Raw genomic sequence first — 19,647 nt, 5'->3', positions numbered from 1 at the left:
ATTTTTAATCCGTTTGCCTTTAATTAAGAAACAGCATGATGCCTTCCTATCAACATATGCCAGGGAGCAGATTAATTGTGGCTTAAGATAACTCTCCTTGATTGGTGTAATGTATTAGCTAACTAGATGCCTGGCTTATAAAAAAAAAGGGAAAAAAGAAAGATGCTCAGACACCGTCTGAAGAAAAACTCGGCCCCCCTCATCCCATCCCATCCCATCCGACAATACACATTCTCTCTTTCTCTTTCCCTTTCAGAGCCCTAAAGTACTTCAGATTTGATATGATCTATGTGTTTTGTTTCTTCGGCAACTCACAAAACAAAAGGACGTAACAGGATGTCCTATTAGCAGCTCTGGAGATGGACCATTGCAACATATATCCATGTTAAAACTGGCGCGCAAAGGGAGGAAAATGAGAAGCAAACAGCAAAATAATCTCAGATTGTTGGTGTGTGTGTGTGTGTGTGTGTGTGTGTGTGTTTTAAATAGAACCACAACCAAACCAGTTGAATTCTCTGCCAGGTTCCTGTTGTAAGAGGTGAAAATGCTACAGGAATTTCTCCAAAAAGCACCTCCCAAAACATCTTCTAGGAAAAGGGTAGACGTTTGACCTGGGGGCTTCTAGATAATGAAAGACTGAGTTGGAAGAGATTTGGAATCTATTCATTGGGTAAAATCTGGATTGAAGAGATAGGGCTTTGAACCTTTCTCCTTGGCATGTTTTTTTGGAGGGGTGGTGGTGGAGGGAATCGTTTTTGTATGGAGACACAACCCATCATGGAAACTACTACCTCCAAGCAAAAGTGGTATAGCCCAGACACAGCTTGGAAACATCAAGGAGAACCTGAGAACATCAGAAGAGCCCTGCTGGATCAGACCAAGGGTCCATCTAGCCCAGCAATCTGTTCCCACAGGGGTCAACTAGGGGTCAACCAGGGACCCACAAGCAGGGACATGGGTGCAGCAGCACCCTTCCGCCCAGTTTTCTGAAACTGACTTCAGTTTCAGAAAACCTCATGGATTTTGTTAAATCCATTTTGTCTACATTTTGCGGATTGTCAGGATTGTATTTTGTTCTGTTGTCCACACACCAATTGAATTCAGATTTATTTCTTTGGCCAGAATTTCATGCTATTTGTGCTCATGCGCATTGGTACAAGCACACACACACTTGCGCATTCCACATTAGCAAAATCCCCACCCCCACCCCCACCCCCAAGTGAAAAAACCATCTATAAGTCTGCGGAACCTGCGTGACACAGAAAAAGGCAGCCTGCTCATTTAAACCTATCGCCTATTTCTCTGACATTCCTGCCTCTTCCACTCTCCAGTTCGAAGGAGTTTACTTAAAAGTGTCTGTGTTACCACAATGGTGTGTCTTGCGCTACCTTAGGAGTTGTGGTTACCACCAGATGGCTGTTTCCCCTACTGGGGAGGCCACATGGGAGAGAAGTATACCTCTTGGGCCTGCATAGGCAGCAGCGACATCATATGTACCTGCCAGGTGGTTTCCCATTACATTTGACACCAGAGTCACAGAGGGAAGAGGGTCACCGAAGATCTGGACCCAGGGGCACAAGGGAGCCCTAATTTCCCCATCTCTTCTGCTGTTAAATTCGAAGGTTACTTATCAATTGCCTCTGTTGCTGGGGAACATGGGCAGGAGGTTTCTGTAGCACTCATGTGGGTTTCCCATGGGCAGCTGGTTGGCCACTGAAGTCAAATGGATATGTTTATCTTTACCTTGACCGTGCCTTCAACTTCCACAAACCAGCGTCTCAACATTGCTTGGATCTGGCCATCTGTCAGTTCAGGGTTAGCACTGTGGATTTTCTTCTTGACCAAGTCCTCAAGCAGAAGGCGTCGGAGTCTCCAGTAGAAGAAAGTGCGCGAAGTCTTCCAGTCTAGAATATCCTGCATTCGTTATGAGACGCGCACACAGAGACGAGTTAACATGGGAACAGGGAATAAACCCCCTGTAGCCTCACACAAGAAACCGAGAGAAATTCTTGGAATGAAACTGAGCAAAGACAAAAGAGCCTGCTGGTAGATCCCTAGGCAAAGGAGCGGAGACCAGAGAATGTTTTATAGCATCAAGTTGCCGTTATTGATAACGAAAAGCCAGCACAGATTTCATGAGCATACCCCCTAAAATGGCAAGATTCGCTATAAACTATTCTCTGGACACCGGTTCTCCCCCGCGCCCCCTTTTTTTTAAAGACACAACCGGTCAAACCATCAAAAGAATCATGTTTATTATGTCTTAATTTTCACTTATCATCACAGCCGCCTTGGAGGCCTGCTGTCAGGCAGACAGGCAGGATGTGCATGTTCTAAATAGACCAATAAATATGGGTACGCATGAACGCAATTGCTTCGCCACAGAAAAAAAGTTACCACATGGCGAAGCCTCCTGTCAGAATGAAATCGGGCCGGGAAGGCTGAGAAAGACCCCCGGTGCCTGCGGATCCATTATGTGAAACCATTTATTGGGAAAGACTTGCCTGCTCCTTTCACAGGCCTCAGAGAGCCTCATGGAGGTGCAAGTAAACCCCTCTGTGACCCCCATCAGCTGGTTGCAAGGCCATGCGCCACTCATGGTTTATATCCAATTTATGCTGCAAAAGTGGGCATCAGCGTTCGCTTCCGTGGGGTTTTTACTTCCCAATTCCTCTCTGTAGGGGAGGAGCCCCGCGCAATTCTCTCCAGCTAGTTATTTTGCTGTCTTATTTCTAGACGTGAAACCTTCTCTGTCTGCCCATCTTCTTTTTTGAAACCAGTAACAAAACATTTCTCTCTTTTCAACAACAGCAACAACAACAATAATAATAATATATCTATTTGTTACCCGCCTCTCCCTCTGGATCGAGGCAGGGTACAGCACAAATAAAAACACCAGAAAATACATAAAACTAATTCAAATGTTTAAAACCAGTGCGTCATTAAAAGCACTGGTGTATTTACAGCACGTTATCCCAGCTCACAGGGCATTGTCTGAGGAAAGAGATCCGTGTGTTCTACCTACAGATGAGAAAATTATGTTGGCGACGTATTGCTGTCGTTTGCGTGCGTGAACTTAATGCTTGCCAAACTGTAAAAAAAAGTTGTCTGGCCTGATTTTTCCTTTAGTAAGTCTAAGTTAGTATGTTAGTTTCTCAGCTAAGAGCAGGTAACACAGCTTTTGATCCTAAATACCTATAAGTGCTGCATTGTTACCCTTCGAGTATTTTGCAAACAGCATAACAGATGCTGTAAGCAAGAAGATAAACGAGTCTTTATGAAGCGATTTTGCCTGATCCCCATCAAAGATCCCCAGCAAGGGGCACGTTAGGGCCTTTTGATATTTGTTTCGTGATCAGTGTGATTTCCTGAAATATTTCTCCCTGGGGCTTTCTGTCGTTGGACACCTCCACCACATGTGGTAGCATGTCCCTTTACTGCCGCACCACTTTGTCTGTCTTTCTCTTTCCTTGAATTTAGAGAGACTAAATTCTTTCTAAGGGCCAGGCTTGAGCAGGAATGGGGGTGGGGGGTGGATTGCGTGACTGAATGGATGCGGAAGTTGGGATGATAGAACCCTGCAAGTGGGCCCTGCAGCAAAGTGTTGTAGCGTGGAGTGCTCCTACACACTTGGGAGTGAGAGGTGTTGAACCGCTCTTGGCTCAGTTCGGCGAAACCCTCGGGGGCCGCATTGCAGTGGTGGGCGGGGCCTAAGGCAAAGTGGGCAGAGCCAAAATACCAGCCTACTTTAGCATAAAGCTTTTACTGCCAGGAACTAAGCCTTGGGAGAGATCTAGAAGCCTTGGGGAGGGGGGGGTTCTCTCCTAGTTCCAAATGTGCTCCTCCAATTCACTGAAACAGTCCAATGATAAACAAGCTACGTATCCCGCAAAAGGGGGGAACAGAGGAGCCATTTTAACATAAACAAACAAGAGCAGGCCCTAAAGGCGTCGTATATTGTTAACCATGAAATATGTTTCCTAAAAAGGACTGTGAGAAGTAACAGTGCAATCCTAAGCACATTTACTTGGAAGAAAGCCCCAACGGCCTTTTCTTCCTCATACGTGTGCCTAAGATTGCAACCTAAATGTACAGCAAATACTACTGTAAATCCGGTAACACATCGCCCCCAAGGCAGACGCAATCATACAAGTTGCAGGGGTCTCATCAGATGCATAAGTGAGCGACAACACGAAGAGACGTGTGAGATAGGATCTATAATGATCCACAATCAGTAGTCCAGCTGCCGTGCATTTCTCCAATCAATGGAGGTTATTCAACTAGCCCATTTCATAAGAACTAGCCATAAACACAGAAAACAGGAATCGGAAGGTCTGTGAATTGTGGGGCCGTAGAGAACATTCTGTGCATGCAAAAAGTCAAAGATCCAATCTTTGGCATCTCCGGACACTGGGGGGGGGGGGGGGGAGGAGTCTTTTCCTGAAGCCCTGAAAAGCTGCTGCCGGTCAGTGTGGAAAATACTGAGCTAATGGAGCAATGATTCAGTATAAAGGCAGCTTTCTACGTCCATGTACGCATTTGCTACTTACGGGGTTCACATTCCCGCTAGCTCTTGATTTTGGCCATTTGTCGCCTTGCAAAAAAGCCACCATTCAGAACTTAAGAAGCGAAGCTATCGAGTCCAAAGCCGTTTGGAGCTTTCGCCTCTTTGGAAAAATGAATATTAATACCACGTTGTCGGAATAATCCGGGCCGGCCAAAGCCTTCCACGCACATCCCTGCCCCTTCGAAATTTTGGTCTGCGAGGACTACCTCGGCGACAATTCAATGCATGTCTGCACACACTGGAGCTTTTGACAGCAGCGGCAAGAAAAGAATTCATAATACTTACCGTAATGACACCCTTCTCCTGCATCCGGCCGGGCGTGTCGTGCAAGTCAGCAAACTGCACGGCTACCTGATGGTAAATGGGAATTAGGAATTCCTCCCGTTCCTTCAGCTTGGTCTCCAGTTCCTTCCGCTCAGTCGGGCTTAGCTCCGGGGTGCCTGAAATCAAAAGAAAAGACGCCTGTCAGAGACCCCAGGAGACGAGAGAGAGAGAAAGAGGCACAGAGTGGGAAAGCAAAAACCACTCTCGGGCAGCTGCCTGAGCTTAGAAACAGCTGTTTTACTCAGGTGCGCTCACAGGTGAGTGAGTAATCCCAGCGCCACTGCCCCCCCCAAAAGGTGTTTCTCTCCCACACCACCCTACACACATACACACACCATCCATCTTTGCCCAGCTCGGTGTCCTGGCTTCAGCAGAGTGACTCAACCTGACAAAATCTATATATAGAATCAGAGGCAGGGCCAAGAAAACCCACCAAGAACACATTTATGCAAAGTGCATGAATCCACAGAGACAGCAGCTCATGCAGAGTCATCTAATGTGCTTCCAAGATCAAGATTTTAAAACGAGTTTGAATTTCCCAGGCAAGGGCAGGGGGATGGACAGAACAGGAGATTGCTGTTAAAACGAACGGTGGAGGCAGAGAAGAGTAGATGTGGAAGGAGTACAATATGGGATAAAAAAGTGGGGAACACGCACACACACACGCCCCAAGAAACTGAGCCCTCTTCCTTCGTTCCAAGGATACCAATTTTGTTCCCTAACTATAATTCTATCATTTCAAAACGTCAGATCTACGTTTTATTTTTGAAATTTATGGCCCATTTTGCATTCTAAAATAATCCCAAAGCAGAATACAAAAGCCATTAAACACGGTAAAAACCACGCAACTGGATCAGGTCAACAGCTGTTCTAAGCCTAGCATTTTGTTTCCAACAGTGGGCAACCAGATCCTCCTGGGAGGCCAGAAACAGGGTGGGGTGCAAATACCCTTCTCACTTGGAGGCCTCCTGCCCCGCATACAGAGACTCCCTTAACCACTACGGCTCACAGCTCTCCACAGACACATCCCTCCAGGAATGCCGGCAATCCTCTTTTGTTAAAGCCATTTGAAACTACTGGCCAGTCACACATCATGTGGCAGAGGGTTCCATAAGTTAGTTTCATGTGCTGTGAAAAAGCCCTTCTTTTCGTCAGCCCCGAAACTATTGCCATTCTGTTTCCTTGGCTTACCCCATGTACCAGTGTGGGATAGTGGTTAGAGGACTGGGACTTGGGAGATCTGAGTTCTAGTCTCCACTCGACCATGAAGATGCACTCTTCAAATACTTAAAAGGTTGTCACACAGAGGAGGGCCAGGATCTCTTCTCGATCCTCCCAGAGTGCAGGACACGGAATAACGGGTTCAAGTTAAAGGAAGCCAGATTCCAGCTGGACATCAGGAAAAACTTCCTGACTGATAGAGCAGTACGACAACGGAATCAATGATCTAGGGAGGTGGTGGGCTCTCCCACACTAGAGGCCTTCAAGAGGCAGCTGGACAACCATCTGTCAGGGATGCTTTAGGGTGGATTCTTGCATTGAGCAGGGGGTTGGACTCGATGGCCTTGTAGGCCCCTTCCAACTCTGCTATTCTAGGATTCTATGAAGCTCCCTGGGTGACTTTGGGCCAGTTGAAGACTCTCAGTCCAACCTACCTCACAGAGTGGTGGTGAGGATAAAATGGAAAGGAGGATTATTATGTATGCCACCTTGGGTTCCTTGGAGGAAAAAAGGTGGGATATAAATGTTAGAAGAGGAGGAGGAAGATAGATTCTTGGAGGATATGGCAACCCATGGCTGGTATCATGAAGCTGTTTACTAGAGTGGTGTAGTAGTTAGAGTGCTGGACTGAGAAGACCTGGGTTCTAGTCCCCATTCGGCTGTGAAGCTCACTGGGTGACTCTGGGCCACACAGCTTCTCAGCCCAATGGTGCTTGTGAGGAGAGAAGGAGAGGACCATGTAAGCCACTTTGAGCTTCTTCAAGGAAATGTGGGATACAATTATAACGAATGAATAGTCAATATGTACTAGGCCTATGTGTGAAAGCAAAAAAGAGAACGGGAAAAAGCGTTATTTTCTCCTACCACACCACTAATATTTATATACCGCCATCATGCCTCCAGCTGTGTGTGTTTCCCCCCTCCTAAACATCAAAATACCCAGCTTCTTAAAACGTAGAAATGATGTTAGATAGAGCAGGAAAATGGAGAAAGATTGCAGGTATTGACAGCAAGCAACTGATCCAAGCCGCTTTCTCCCCGGCAGAGCAAAATCACAAGGGGAAGAGCCCAAGGAAGGCTAAAACCAACCCACTGGGGTCGGTGGCTTTACATTCCTTATGAATAGGAGAACATTCTTTGCTTAGCTGAACACGGGGTTAGAATGCCGTGCGTCTGGAATTGAGTATGTCGCAGGCCGACACATCTAGTTCACACTCAACAAAGACGCACTTGCTGTACAGCTAAAATTTTAGTTGTAAACTAAAGCTGAAGGGATACGTCCGGCTTCCGGTGCTATGAGTTGCAGCCTGTAGCTCAAGCTCTGCAAGAACACTAAACTTTTAACTTCAAAATCCTTATCTACTAAGCTTTGCAAACACCGAACACCAACTAAAATTTGGGGGAGACAGTTGTTGCATCTTTGGTCTGCCTAAGCAGTGCATGGACCACAAAGGCTTGACATAAATATATCTATAAAACACACACACACACACACACACCCTACTGAACTGTGTCCGGTGCCTGCACACGGATGGTGCTGTGGAAACGATAAACTCCGGAAAGGGCTCGGGTAAAGTTGAGAGCAGAAAGGCAAGGGTTACAAACTGATTGCAGACCCAGCACCATGGACAGCTCACTGCAGCCTAAGCGAGAACAGGCACCCCCCTCTCCCGTCTCCTTTGACGGAAGGAGGATTTTGAGACCAAAGCGTGCTACGCACGACCATGGCTGAAATCGAAGGCCGGGATATTTTCCGCCTTGCAAAAAAAAACCCTGGCAGCTCCGTCCTCTGGGGGATTTGTGCCGGATGCCAGGCTGGAGAAGGTGGCAATCAATCACCCACTTTCCTCCCATTGTGCAAAGTAGGCGTGGGGGGAGAGATTCCAACCTGCAATAGGGGCAAATGGATAAAGCCCCCCCCCCCCCGGCCCATGCTGTGATGCCCTTCTGGGTCAAAGGCCCTGCTCTGGCTATTTGCTAAAATTTGCTATTTGCTAAAATGAAAAATCAAAACAAATCTGCTACGCGAGGCCAAACCACGTAACAAATGTCAGGTCCACGTTTGGCTTGGAGGCATAATCTTTTTGTTCCCCTTGCCTATTACCAAATCTCCCCCCCCCCCCGCCCCGCTTACAAATAAAAACTAAGCTCTCTTAGGCTTGGGCCCAGCTCATACCGAGTTTGCGCCCCCACCCCACAAGAAGGGAGGGCTCACCAGAAACAGGAAAGGTTTAGTAGGCCAGGCTTTTGAGGCCTTGACACCAAGGCCTTTAAGGCGTAGATATTCCTGAGGCCTGAAGGATGAGGCGTGTCAGGCCTTTCCCGTCTGCAGTGAGGTCCTCCTGTCCCACACAAGGGAAAAAATGTGCTTGGGAAGGGTCTGGGTGGTCTACGGTAGTAATGTAGGAGAATTTTGTTTTTGCTTGCAAAACACGCAAAGATGCCCAGTTTGAAGCCCCGAACGTGATCGCAAGCACATGTCCAACGAAAAAGTCCGCAAATTGCCGGGCACGGGCACACGTTCGATTTACAGAATGTTCCCAGTTCGAATTTGCACAAACTTGACATTGCTGCAAATTTGTGGGACTTTCCTGTTCACGCAGAGCGAGCAGCCATCGCAAACGCGAGCAGGAATTGGCGCGAGACGAGCATCGAGGTGACATTCAGAGAATGCTATCGAGCATTGCTTTGTCGCCCATCCCTAGCATAGGGGCAAGTCCTGCCAAAGCTTCCTTTTCAATTCAGAACCTCTTCTCTGGCCCCACTGGGCTCCTTCACCGAAGCCCTTGCCTGGAGCTCTCCTTTGGGGTTTATGTGAGGAAAGCTGGGGGCAGCTAGATTCAAAGTTGCATCGAGTCACGAGACCATTACAAGGTAAACAAAGCATCCATATATTTTTCTCCGATGATACTAGAACCACAACGGGCTCATCCCATGAAGCTGATGGGCAGGAGATTCAGGGCAGATCGATGGAAGGCCTTCTTCACACAGCGCAGAGTTAAACTATGGAACTCATTACCACAAGATGGAGTGATGGCCATCAATTCGGATAGTTTTAGAAGCGGGTTGGATAAATTCCTGGAGGAGAAGGCTCTCAATGGCTAGTAGTCCTGATGGCTATGTGCTAACTCTAGGATCAGAGGCAGAAAGCCTGTGTACATCAGTTGCTGGGGAACATGGGTGGGAGGGTGCTGTTGCACCATGTCCTGCTTTGTGGGTCCCTGGTCGAGAGCTGGTCAGCCACTGTGTGAACAAAATGATATAGATGGATCCTTGGTCTGATCCAGCAGGGCTCCCCTTACGTTCTTATATAAAGGTAACTTGTTAACATAACATAAAATTTCCACAACCCCAAATAAAATCACAAACAAAATCTTAACCTCTCTGGCAAGAAAACATTCTCCCTTACACTCCCCCCAAATATATAATGCTGCAGATAGAAAACACAGTTCCATATCTGTCTTGTCCCCACAGCAGACAGATTACGATCTCATGGATAGAGGTTTTCATATATCCCCCTAAACTGTGACCCATCTATTGTTCCCAGAGCATGTGACGCAAAGGATAATATGTAAGAATATGTACAGGATATGGGTTAAAGCAGAAGGACAGGTGCACTCAAAATATGGCTTATCCCTGCATCTTCTTCCTAAGACAGACAAAAGCGTTGAGTTTAATGGTTGAACGGAGCTTTAGTCTCTAAAGTTCTGCAAATCCTTCAAACAACAAGGCAAGGGAAATTCTTATACAATGGTGCTATTTTAGAAGCGGATGTAGTTGCTCTCTCCATCTGCAGGGATACATCAAGCAATTATCTTTTTAGCAAGCTCCACCCCCAGGCTCTTTGTATCTCATTCAGAAAGGTCCAATTTCACCATTAGAAAACAGAAGGGTGGTAATTACCATGAGGGCCTTTTCGGTGGTGGCACCCTGAATTGGAAGGGGAAAAAAACCCTGCTCCTAAGGAGTCTTGCCTGATGTCCACGTTGTTGTACTTTTAACACCAGGCAAAGACATTTTCATTATTGCAGTATTTTTAGATCTGCAGTGGTTTTATCTGCTTTGCTTTGTGGGTTTTTATCTGTTTTACTGGTTTTTAGGAGATAAGGCGTGGGAGTATAAGTTTAACAAATAAAATTGAATAAAAGTTTCCAAGCTTTTTTGGAAAAATCAGATACTTTTTTTGGGGGGGGGGAGAATTCTCTGAGAAACTTGGGGAGGGGAGAAAAGCAAATTATTTAGGAGGTGAGGTGTGGGGAGCTCACCCATCACTAGCTGACAATCTTTTAATTTGGGGAGATGGAAGATTTTAAGACGAGTCCTAGGAGAAAAATATAAGAAAGCTGAATGAAGGAAGGGAAGAGTTGAACAGAAAAGGAAGGGGAGACTGAGTTATGGGGATGAAGGAGAAGGAGGGAGGTGTGGGATCGAAACAGAGCATGGAGAACCAGGACTTAGTCTAAAGTGTACAAATATTGAATGCTGGCCTGACACGGAAGGCTCTGGGGTTCACCGCAAGTGAGATCTCGCATGCGTTGCAATTGCAGCATGACATTCCCACACTGTGCCTTGCGTGGGCATGGCTCCATATTTTTCAACCCCAACCGCACTACTATGGCTTCATCACACAAGGAATCGGGGTTTGAGAATATTGCTGCTGCCATAATTATCTTTAAATACAGGGCTGTGGTGCCGTCTTTAAAATAAAAATAAAAAGTAGGTGGGGAGGAAAACACAACCACGCAGGGCACCAGCCGTTGTTAAGGAAGCAAACACTCATGTATTCCGGACCGTCTGCCAACCTCGCATCGTGGAAGCCAACTGCGCCAGCCCTGGTAATGATCCAGGTGAGATTAACAAATATGTCAATGTCTATTTTCTGCTTAATTTAAAAGCGGCGTCTATAAAGATTTTTGGCTTCTGAACCCTGTTCTCCCGAAAGAAAGAGAGACGCTGACAATGAAGGAAAGGGAGGGGGAAGGGGTATAAAGAGTGATTATCCTATCATTGATTGATTGTCAGGAACGTTTCTTATTCACTGGGTATTGTAAAAGGCTAAAGCTCTCAAATCAATTCCATAAGCCCCCTGTACAATTAAATATCAAGGAAGAGGTTTCTTTCTTTGGCAGCCAGATCTTCAGGCCTAATGTTTTAGAATGGGGAGGGGGGGTTTGGAGGGGGGAGGGTTTGCTGGGGAGAGAAAAAGGCATCGTTTGAGCTCTTCCCTTCATCCACTTAAATATTCCGCAGAAATCTGGTTTTGTGAAATATTAAACACAGCTAAATATTTGCAGCTTCTGTAGATTCCCCCCCTCCCTTTTTTTTTTAATCCTCCCAGTCGAGAGGAGAGTGATGCGGAGCTGCTTGGCAAAATGACGGCGTTGTGAGTAAGGCGGGGTTGGAGGGGGGAAGGAGGGGAAAGGAGACGTGAGCTTCCAAAGAGCCCGCCCCATCGCTCAAGGGGCGGCGTGTATGTAAACTGCATGGCAAAAGCACCGGAATTGGCGTTGGGCACAGAATTCCCCTCTCCGGGTACATCACTGCCATTGGTTAAAAAACGGGAATCAAGTTTCTAGCCCTTAAAGCTTTACTGAATGTGTGTGTGAGCAGTGGTGGCGGGTGAAATCTCAGAAGGCAGGAGGGGCTGGTAGGCGGCTGTGGGGCTTCAATGCGCTTCTACTGTTCCCCTTCCTTTCTTCTTGATTAACAGAAGCAGAATTATAAAGATTTTCATCCCTTGCATAATGTAAATAGGTGGATTCAGCTTGTTTTACTACAAGTGTGTGTGTGTGTTTTCACAGTGATTCACTGCTTGCTCTAAAAAGAGCAACTAGCACAGAGGCATCAATTTTCCTTCATGGCACTGGCAAGGTTTGCTTTATCTGAATGCAACGCTCAGGCCATTCGCTCCGATCTCGGCATCTGGAAAACGGCACTGTGGAAAAAGCAAAACGGAGAGGAGGCAGGGCTCTGAAGTGCTGCTGGGGGCGTTTCACTCATGCAAATAGACTTGTCAGCTCACTTCCGCCGCATTACCCCATGCGCGCTAGAAAAGCAATCCCAGTTTGGGAGGCCCTCTGGAGCAGACCCCGTGAAGCTTAACGGGCGCCTCCAGAAGAAAATACTGGCCTCTACGCACCTCTGGAAACACTTCCTCCTCATATATGGAGCTCCTGACCATTAAAACTTCATTCCTCTGCGGATATTCGTCTACTGCCCCACTCCCAAATGGAAAGGCCTTACAGCACTGTCAAAGAGAGACAGTGTAGTGTAGTGGTTAGAGTGTTACCTGGGAAGACCCGGGTTAAGAACATAAGAAGAGCCCTGCTGGATGAGACCGAGGGTCCGTCTAGTCCAACACTCCATTCGCACAGTGGCCAACCAGCTGTCGGCCAGGGACCAACGAAGCAGGACATGGCTGCAACAGCACCCTCCTGCCCATGTTCCCCAACAACTAGTGTATACAGGCTTAATGCCTCTGATACTGCAGGTAGCACCTAACCATCAGGACTAGTAGTCATTGAGAGCCTTCACCTCCAGGAATTTATCCAACCCCCTTTTCAAGCCATCCAAATTGGTGGCCATCACTACATCTTGTGGCAGTGAATTCCACAATTTAACTATGCGCTGTGTGAAGTACTCCTTTCTTTTATCTGTCCTGAATCTCTCACCCATCATCTTCATGGGATAACCCCATTGGGTTCTAGTATGATGAGAAGGAGAAAAATTTCTCCCTGTCCACACTCTCCACACCAGGCCTGACTTTGTATATCTCTATCAATTCTCTCCTCAGACTCCTTTTTTCCAAGCTAAACAATCCCAGCTGTTGTAACCCCCCTCATAGGGGAGATGTTCCAGTCCTTTGATCATTTTAGTTGCCCTTTCCTGCACTTTTCCCAGCTCTATAATACCTTTTTTTAGGCGTGGTGACCAAAACTGTACACAGTATTCTCAGTGTGGTCGCGCCATAAATTTGTATAAAGGCAGCATGATGCTGGCAGTTTATTTCTCAATTCCTTTTAGTTTGCCTTCTTTACAGCGGTCGCACACTGGGTGGACATTTTCATCGAGCTTTTGCACCACAACCCCAAGGTCTCTTTCTTCGTCGGTCACTGCCAGCTCAGGTTAGACTTGAAGTTGGGTTTTCTTGTCCCAATGTGCATCACTTCTAGTCCCCTCTTGGCCATGAGAGCTAACTGGGTGGCTTTGGGCCAATCACAGACTCTCAGCCCAGCCTACCTCACAGGGTTGTTGTTGAGAGGAGGAGGAGTATTATGTACGCCGCCTTGAATACCTTGGAGGGGAAAAAAGTGGGATATAAATGAAATAAATGGATAAAAAACAAAAGGAGGAGTACCCCGGCCCCAGACCTCTGAGAATACCTTGCCTGCCAAGTCTTCGGATCCCAAATAACCATGCTGGATCCCACAAAATGGAAGGCCAGGAATGGCAGCCCTGGGAAAACAAACTCTGAAGAGTTTTGCTATGTGCCCTCCTTAAAAGGAGACAGACGTTCACAGAAAAGCAGGCCAAATGATCTGGCTACGTGCCCGCCTCCACCCCGGCCTCAACACGTGACTCTTAGTAGAGAAAGAAAGTCATTGAGACTTTCCTGCAGTGATTGTAACCTCCAAGAATGTCAGAGCTCCATCTATCTTTAATAAAGTTCCTGCCAGGCGGAAATGACTCGGAGGAGCCATGAATCACAGCTTCCCGTAACCTTTGGGATCAACGCACTTTGAAACACACACACACACACACACCACAGACAAAGATGTCCAGCTTAACAGGTTAGGCAAAAATTACTTGGACAAATATTAATTCCATGGATTCCCGCTCCTGATTGCTGATCTCTTGGGTCAAAATGATGGTTTGCGGAGTCCAGGGCTACAAGGCCTATCTTGCTTCCTAGGGGCACCATCCATGATATGGAACCAGAGTGGAGCGGGGAGCAAAGGCGACCACTTTGATCAAGAGCACGTCAGCTTTTAGGGTCCATTTCTTCCCCATATCAGGTCGCACAGGGGAGAGAAATCCAAAGGATTCACACAAGGAAGCCAAGCCGGGTGCAAAACGTCAGGCTGAAGGGGCAAATCTGAACCTCCTAAGATTTCAAAAAGACACCGCTTTGAAATATGACCTAGGTTCCATTTCCTGTGCCATCTAACAACCAATGATCAAACTATCCTCCAAGAATCTGCCTAATGTTTGTTGTAAAAAGTCAGGTAGGATGCAATCCTATGCATTTTTAGACAGAAAAAAGTGCTTCACTCCTATGGTGTTTAGGCAAGAGAATGTCCTACAATCCTGTGCATGTTTTGGTAAGGAAATGTCCTATAACTCCCAGCATTCCCCAGTCAGCATAGGGAATGTCTTATACATTCAGGGAGTGGTAAAACCTTTTTCTGGACCATGCCACAGCAGAAAGGCACTACACATTTGAAGGCCCCACCTCTGAAATACTTCCTGCATACCTGAAAAAAGTTGAATTAATTGTTTGAAAACCACATGGCCGAATAAATAATCTTTAAAATAGCCAGTAGCCCTAACATCCAACATTTTGAAGTCTAGAACCCTGCCTTAAAAGACGAGAAGACAGGCCACTTAATTAGCGGCTTAATTTCAGCAGTATATACACTTTTAAAATGTGCATTTCCAATGTCCTATGAATAGGTGGGTTGGATCAAAATTTAGTTATATGTACAGTATACCTACTGAAATCAATGAAAGTTGAGTGAGTCACAACTACCTTAAGTCCCATTTGTTCCAGTGACCAAGAATGACTAAATTTGGCTTCAACACCAAAACACTTCCATTGTGATTTGTCATGTCATTTGGAGCAATGAACTGAGATTAACTTTAATGATGTCTTGGCTTCACGCAAGCCAACTTCAAACAACCCAATTTCAAACTGCAGTTTATAAAGCTGGCTTGTTGACACTAACCATTAAAGTTAACCACAATTCCTGATTTTGAAGACGCGGGAAGCAGTGGTTAACGCAAAATGGAAGTAAGAACTTCCAAACACCTCCTCTTGGCTCTGATGTCCAAAATTGCGTAATGTCTGAACGTGGCCCCCGCTGAGGTGCAGAAGACAGAGGATTTGTTCTTGCCGAGTCATAGAATCGTAGAATAGCAGAGTTGGAAGGGGCCTACAAGGCCATCGAGTCCAACCCCCCCGCTCAATGCAGGAATCCACCCTAAAGCATCCCCGACAGATGGTTGTCCAGCTGCCTCTTGAAGGCCTCTAGTGTGGGAGAAGAGCCCACAACCTCCCTAGGTAACTGGTTCCATTGTCGTACTGCTCTAACAGTCAGGAATTTTTTTCTGATGTCCAGCTGGAATTTGGCCTCCTTTAACTTGAGTCCGTTATTCCGTCATCACAGATCAAATCCCAAAGTCATCACAGATCAAATCCCAAAGCAAGGAAGCGAGCAAAACTCGCTTCCCAGAGTAACTTCATTATGTTTTGTTTAACTTCCACAATTCCTAAAATAGTACCAAAGCCACAATCCTGAATGCTGTCGAGATGTCTTGAGATGTGAAGGCTTGGAGAAAAACTGTGGGAGGGGGGAACCCATAAAGATTCATGGTGGAAAGTTCCCCCCTCTCAATTTTCCAAAAATCCCTTGGGGGGGGGAACCCTTAAAAAACTGAGGGGGGGAGGGTTCAATTTTCTCTCTCCCTCCTCACGGTTTTTTTCCTGTTTTCCCACCAGATCTGCATGTTTCTACATAAGTCGTACATGAAGCCAAAAGTAACGCTCGTTTGGCCTTAAAAATGTGCCACCATCTCAAGCTTTTGACAGCAACTCACCAGAAATATAAGCTGCTGCTTTGGACCGAGTCAGATAATTGGTCCACGTTGCCCAGCGGGATTCTGGGCCAGAGCTCTGCAGGGCCCTGGCCAGCGAAAGGCTGTTCTTCTTATCACCTCCCACCTGACCCGTTAAAACTGGAGATTCTGGGGACCTTCTCCGTGCAAAGCGAGGGCTCTACCACTGAACAACAGCCCCTCCCTGAAATCCCAGCGGAACGCAGAAGCAGAGCAAGGTGTGACGAACAACGCCCTGCGGTTCGCCCCCAGCGACTGGTAGTTGGCTTTGTACATGCAGACAGAAGGGGTGCAAAGGCTCACGGTGTGCCAGGTCTGCTCCTTTCACTGGGAGCATGAGAAGTCCCTGAATGCGCACCGTATGCCAGCTGGGAGCAGGCGCATGAGTCACGCAGGACGGGGCCTGTGTAGTTTGATGTGATGGCCCCATGAAGGACGAAGAAGAGGAGGAGGAGGATGGGCCGGACTTCTTTTCTCCCCTCTGAGCATCTAGTGCAGGAGTCTCCAAGCTTTGGGGGCCGATAGACACATTTGGAACACAGAGAGCACTAGATATATAGGCTGCCTCTGCGTATACCGTTTCTTATGTTTTTAAATTTTGCATATCATTTTTAACGTTTTTAATCCGCCCAGAGGGCTTCGGCAATGGAGCGATACAGAAATGTAATTGAATAATGATAACAACAACAACATCTGTCACGAGGGGCTGGTGCCCATTCATAAAACAACGGCCACGGTGCACAACGCCAATGTCACGTAAAGCACACCGGTGGGGCGAAGAAGCGAGTCACGTGCGCGGAGTCCTGAATCCACAGCAGAAGCCGGGTCTGAGCCCCAAAGCATACAGCCATTCTTTCGAAGCCACGGTGCAGGATCAACCCCCCTGCCCCACCCCAAACCCTCTCTATGCACACTCCCGGGCCACAGGATCCGCTCACGTGGGTCCTTCATTTCTCTCCCTCTCGCTCTCTCTTTCAGAATCACCCCAAACTCTCACGAATGCGCACACACACACGTCCCGCTTCCTCCTCCCCCAGGCCAAGGTCACACACCCTGGCACACCCCTTGCTTCCTCTTTCCACCCCAATGGGTCGCCCCCCGTCTCCTTCCTCTCACTCCACTGGCTCATGCGCAGCACTCACCCAGGTGCGTGGGAGGGCCACCTGCAGCACACCCTTTGCTGGGGAATCTGGGTAAGAGAGCGCTGTTGCATCCATGCCCTGCTTGTGGGTGCCTGGTTGACAGCCAGTTGGCCACTGTGTGAACAGAAAGCTGGTCTAGATGGACCCTTGGACTGACCCAGCCTCAGGCCTCTTTTTATGTCCTTACGCCCCACTGTCCTCTCCCAACGTTATTTCCTAAGAATGTCTCTGGGTGTACCTGGGGCCCACAAAAATGTTTTAATTGATCACTTTAAAACAACAACAGCGCAAGTATCGACCAGCAGGGCACTGTGGGCGCCATGCGGCCTACCCCTAAACTAGTGAAAACCCTGGGGAGACGGGAGACAAAACTAACACGCTCCCTTCTTGTCATCCCTTTCCACGTCCTGCTTCCTGCCCAAGAAGAGGAGGATTGTGCTCCTCGCCATAATGACTACCAGCTTGTGTCAGAGATGTGTGTATCCTTCCAGGAATTCACCTGTCCCATATAAGCTAGATAACAGGACAACATCCTGCAGCAAGGAGTTCCACTGGTCGACTGTACTAAATCAAGAACACACTCAGACGTGCGTTGAATTACGCGCAGTTTCAAACACACACATGCTCAGATTTTATTCTTTAAAGTCCGGCTTGATTATTTCCCCCCACCCCCCATGTTTCCGGTTAACACTTCCTACAAACAAATCACCACCCGAACGAGGAGAGAAAAGTCTCGGCCGCTTTCTTAAAAGCCTAGCTGACAGGTTCTAGAAAGTTTCAGCCACCGAGGGCCAAGCCTCTCCGCCCTGCTGAGCCACTCTCCAACGTTGTAACACTGAGTGACATTTTAATAAACGCGAAACGAATAAAGATTTCAGTTGGGGCGCCTGAAAATTGATAATTAGCAGATCCGTGTCACATTATTCAATATTTTCCCATCCTGCTCCCACCCCAGTGCCGGTGGAAAAACCCAGTGGTTGAGAGAGGTCCTGAATGGAAACACAAGCGCTGCCCTTGGGGTTTTCACCCTCTCCCTCTCCCCCACCCCGCCACCCGCGCACATCCCCTTCCCCTCCGCCCCACGCGAGCGGCACAGAGATGCGGCAGCCCCGCTTGGCGCCGACCAGCCGCTCGGTGGAAATGATGGCAGCTATTCAGGGGTTAAGAGAGGCAGTGAACCCCCAGCTAATGAGCAAGTATGCAGCAGGCGGTGTAAGATAAATGGAACTCTCTCCACTTCTGCTGGAGTCAGCATGAACCGCGGCCCTGCGGCTTGTTTGTGGCAAATGGAGTGCGCAAAATATCAAAGGCCAGTGATCCAGAAGACGACCGGCTTTGACAAATTTTAAATTGGCCAGAAAGAAAAACCAGCAAAAAAGGGGGAAAGAGAGAGAGACACAGAGAGAGAGAGAGAGAGAGAGAGAGAGAGGGAGAGAAATTATGCAATTCGCTGTGTCCTACAATCTTGGCTTTTCCTGCTATTGCACAGAGGGTGGGAGGAGGAAACACTGCCGCCACCGATCGCCCGACATTGAGAGCAATTACGAGCCATCTAAGCAAGACACTTATCAGCAACTGAAGCTTTTAATGCGCTCCACGCCCTCCCTCTCCCTCTGTCTGTGGATGGCTGTGAAGGACCCCATCTCTGGTGTGGCCACCGTTTTAATTAAGGCGGTGGGGTCTGCATGCGACTCGCTCGCCTGTTTCTGGGGAGACTGGAGTTACCGGGAATTAAAAAACGCACACATACGCAGCCCACGCTTTTCCCCTCGCCTTTCTTTCCTTTTTAAAAAAGCTGAACACGGGGAGAGCATTTTTTTCTCCCCCGATAGCAAAGCGCTCTTCTTGTCCCATTGGTGAAGGATGGCTTTCGAGGGTTTTGCACAAACCGAGAGGGAAGGGAGTGATTTAGGGCCAGGCTCGGAACAGGAGCGGAATCGGGAGGGGGGGGAAGGGGAGTCTGGGTGCCAGTTCAGCACACTGGATGCTCTCCGCTGTAGGAGCGACATGGAAGGAATACCACGACGCCCGCCAATCTGCCACCACCTGGAGCAGCTGCAGGACAGTAAAGCAAAGAGTTCTCCGTTTCCCCTGAATGGGCTCGCCTTCCTTTCTACCACAAAAAGTGCTCTTTTTGACATGGCACTGGTGAACAACGAGAGCCCACCCCCACCTCAATCGATTTTTTTGAAGTTACTTGGCTGCAAATGACAATGTTGTGGATTCTTAGGTGAGCAGCTAAATGCAATCTCCACACAGGCCTCTCGCAGCATCCTTTCGCAGCTCCAGGTCCCCTGCCTCCTTTAAAAATTAAAAGCACCTCGGTCTGGGAGCTGCTGTTTGAATTTCCCACAATGCCATTAATGGGGCATCGGCCCACGGCATTGTGGGAAATTCAAACGGCGCACCCCTGGGCCCACTGAGAGCAGAGAGACCACTTTGCCAAGGGGCTCAAACCTGAAGCCACCAATGTCTCCATATCCAGGGTATACCTGGATTAGAAACCTTGTTCTAATCCAGCATAGGAATTTCTTGTGGATTTCTTTGAAGAAAACCCCC

At 47.7% G+C, this 19,647-nt stretch overlaps 1 protein-coding gene and 1 long non-coding RNA gene across 3 annotated transcripts in view; one reads left to right on the top strand and one right to left on the bottom strand.

The window, feature by feature from the left end:
- ACACA (acetyl-CoA carboxylase alpha) overlaps positions 1 to 19,647 on the bottom strand; it is a 221,542-nt gene that overhangs the window by 8,391 nt on the left and 193,504 nt on the right. For both annotated transcript variants that reach the window (XM_063146546.1, XM_063146547.1), the window contains 2 exons: positions 4,853 to 5,007; positions 1,744 to 1,914 (listed from right to left, as the gene is read on the bottom strand). In XM_063146546.1, coding sequence (XP_063002616.1) covers positions 1,744 to 1,914; positions 4,853 to 5,007 — 326 coding nt within the window. The remainder of the gene's footprint in view (positions 1 to 1,743; positions 1,915 to 4,852; positions 5,008 to 19,647) is intronic.
- On the top strand, positions 1,805 to 18,003 carry LOC134412613 (uncharacterized). Its single transcript, XR_010026430.1, has 3 exons — positions 1,805 to 1,885; positions 2,967 to 2,992; positions 17,994 to 18,003. It is a non-coding gene; the product is annotated as an uncharacterized LOC134412613 (long non-coding RNA).

This window comes from Elgaria multicarinata, chromosome 22 (assembly GCF_023053635.1).
Source record: "Elgaria multicarinata webbii isolate HBS135686 ecotype San Diego chromosome 22, rElgMul1.1.pri, whole genome shotgun sequence".
NCBI classification, from domain to species: domain Eukaryota; kingdom Metazoa; phylum Chordata; class Lepidosauria; order Squamata; family Anguidae; genus Elgaria; species Elgaria multicarinata.
Note: the sequence above shows the minus strand (reverse complement) of the source record. Positions and strands in the feature narration are given on the sequence as shown.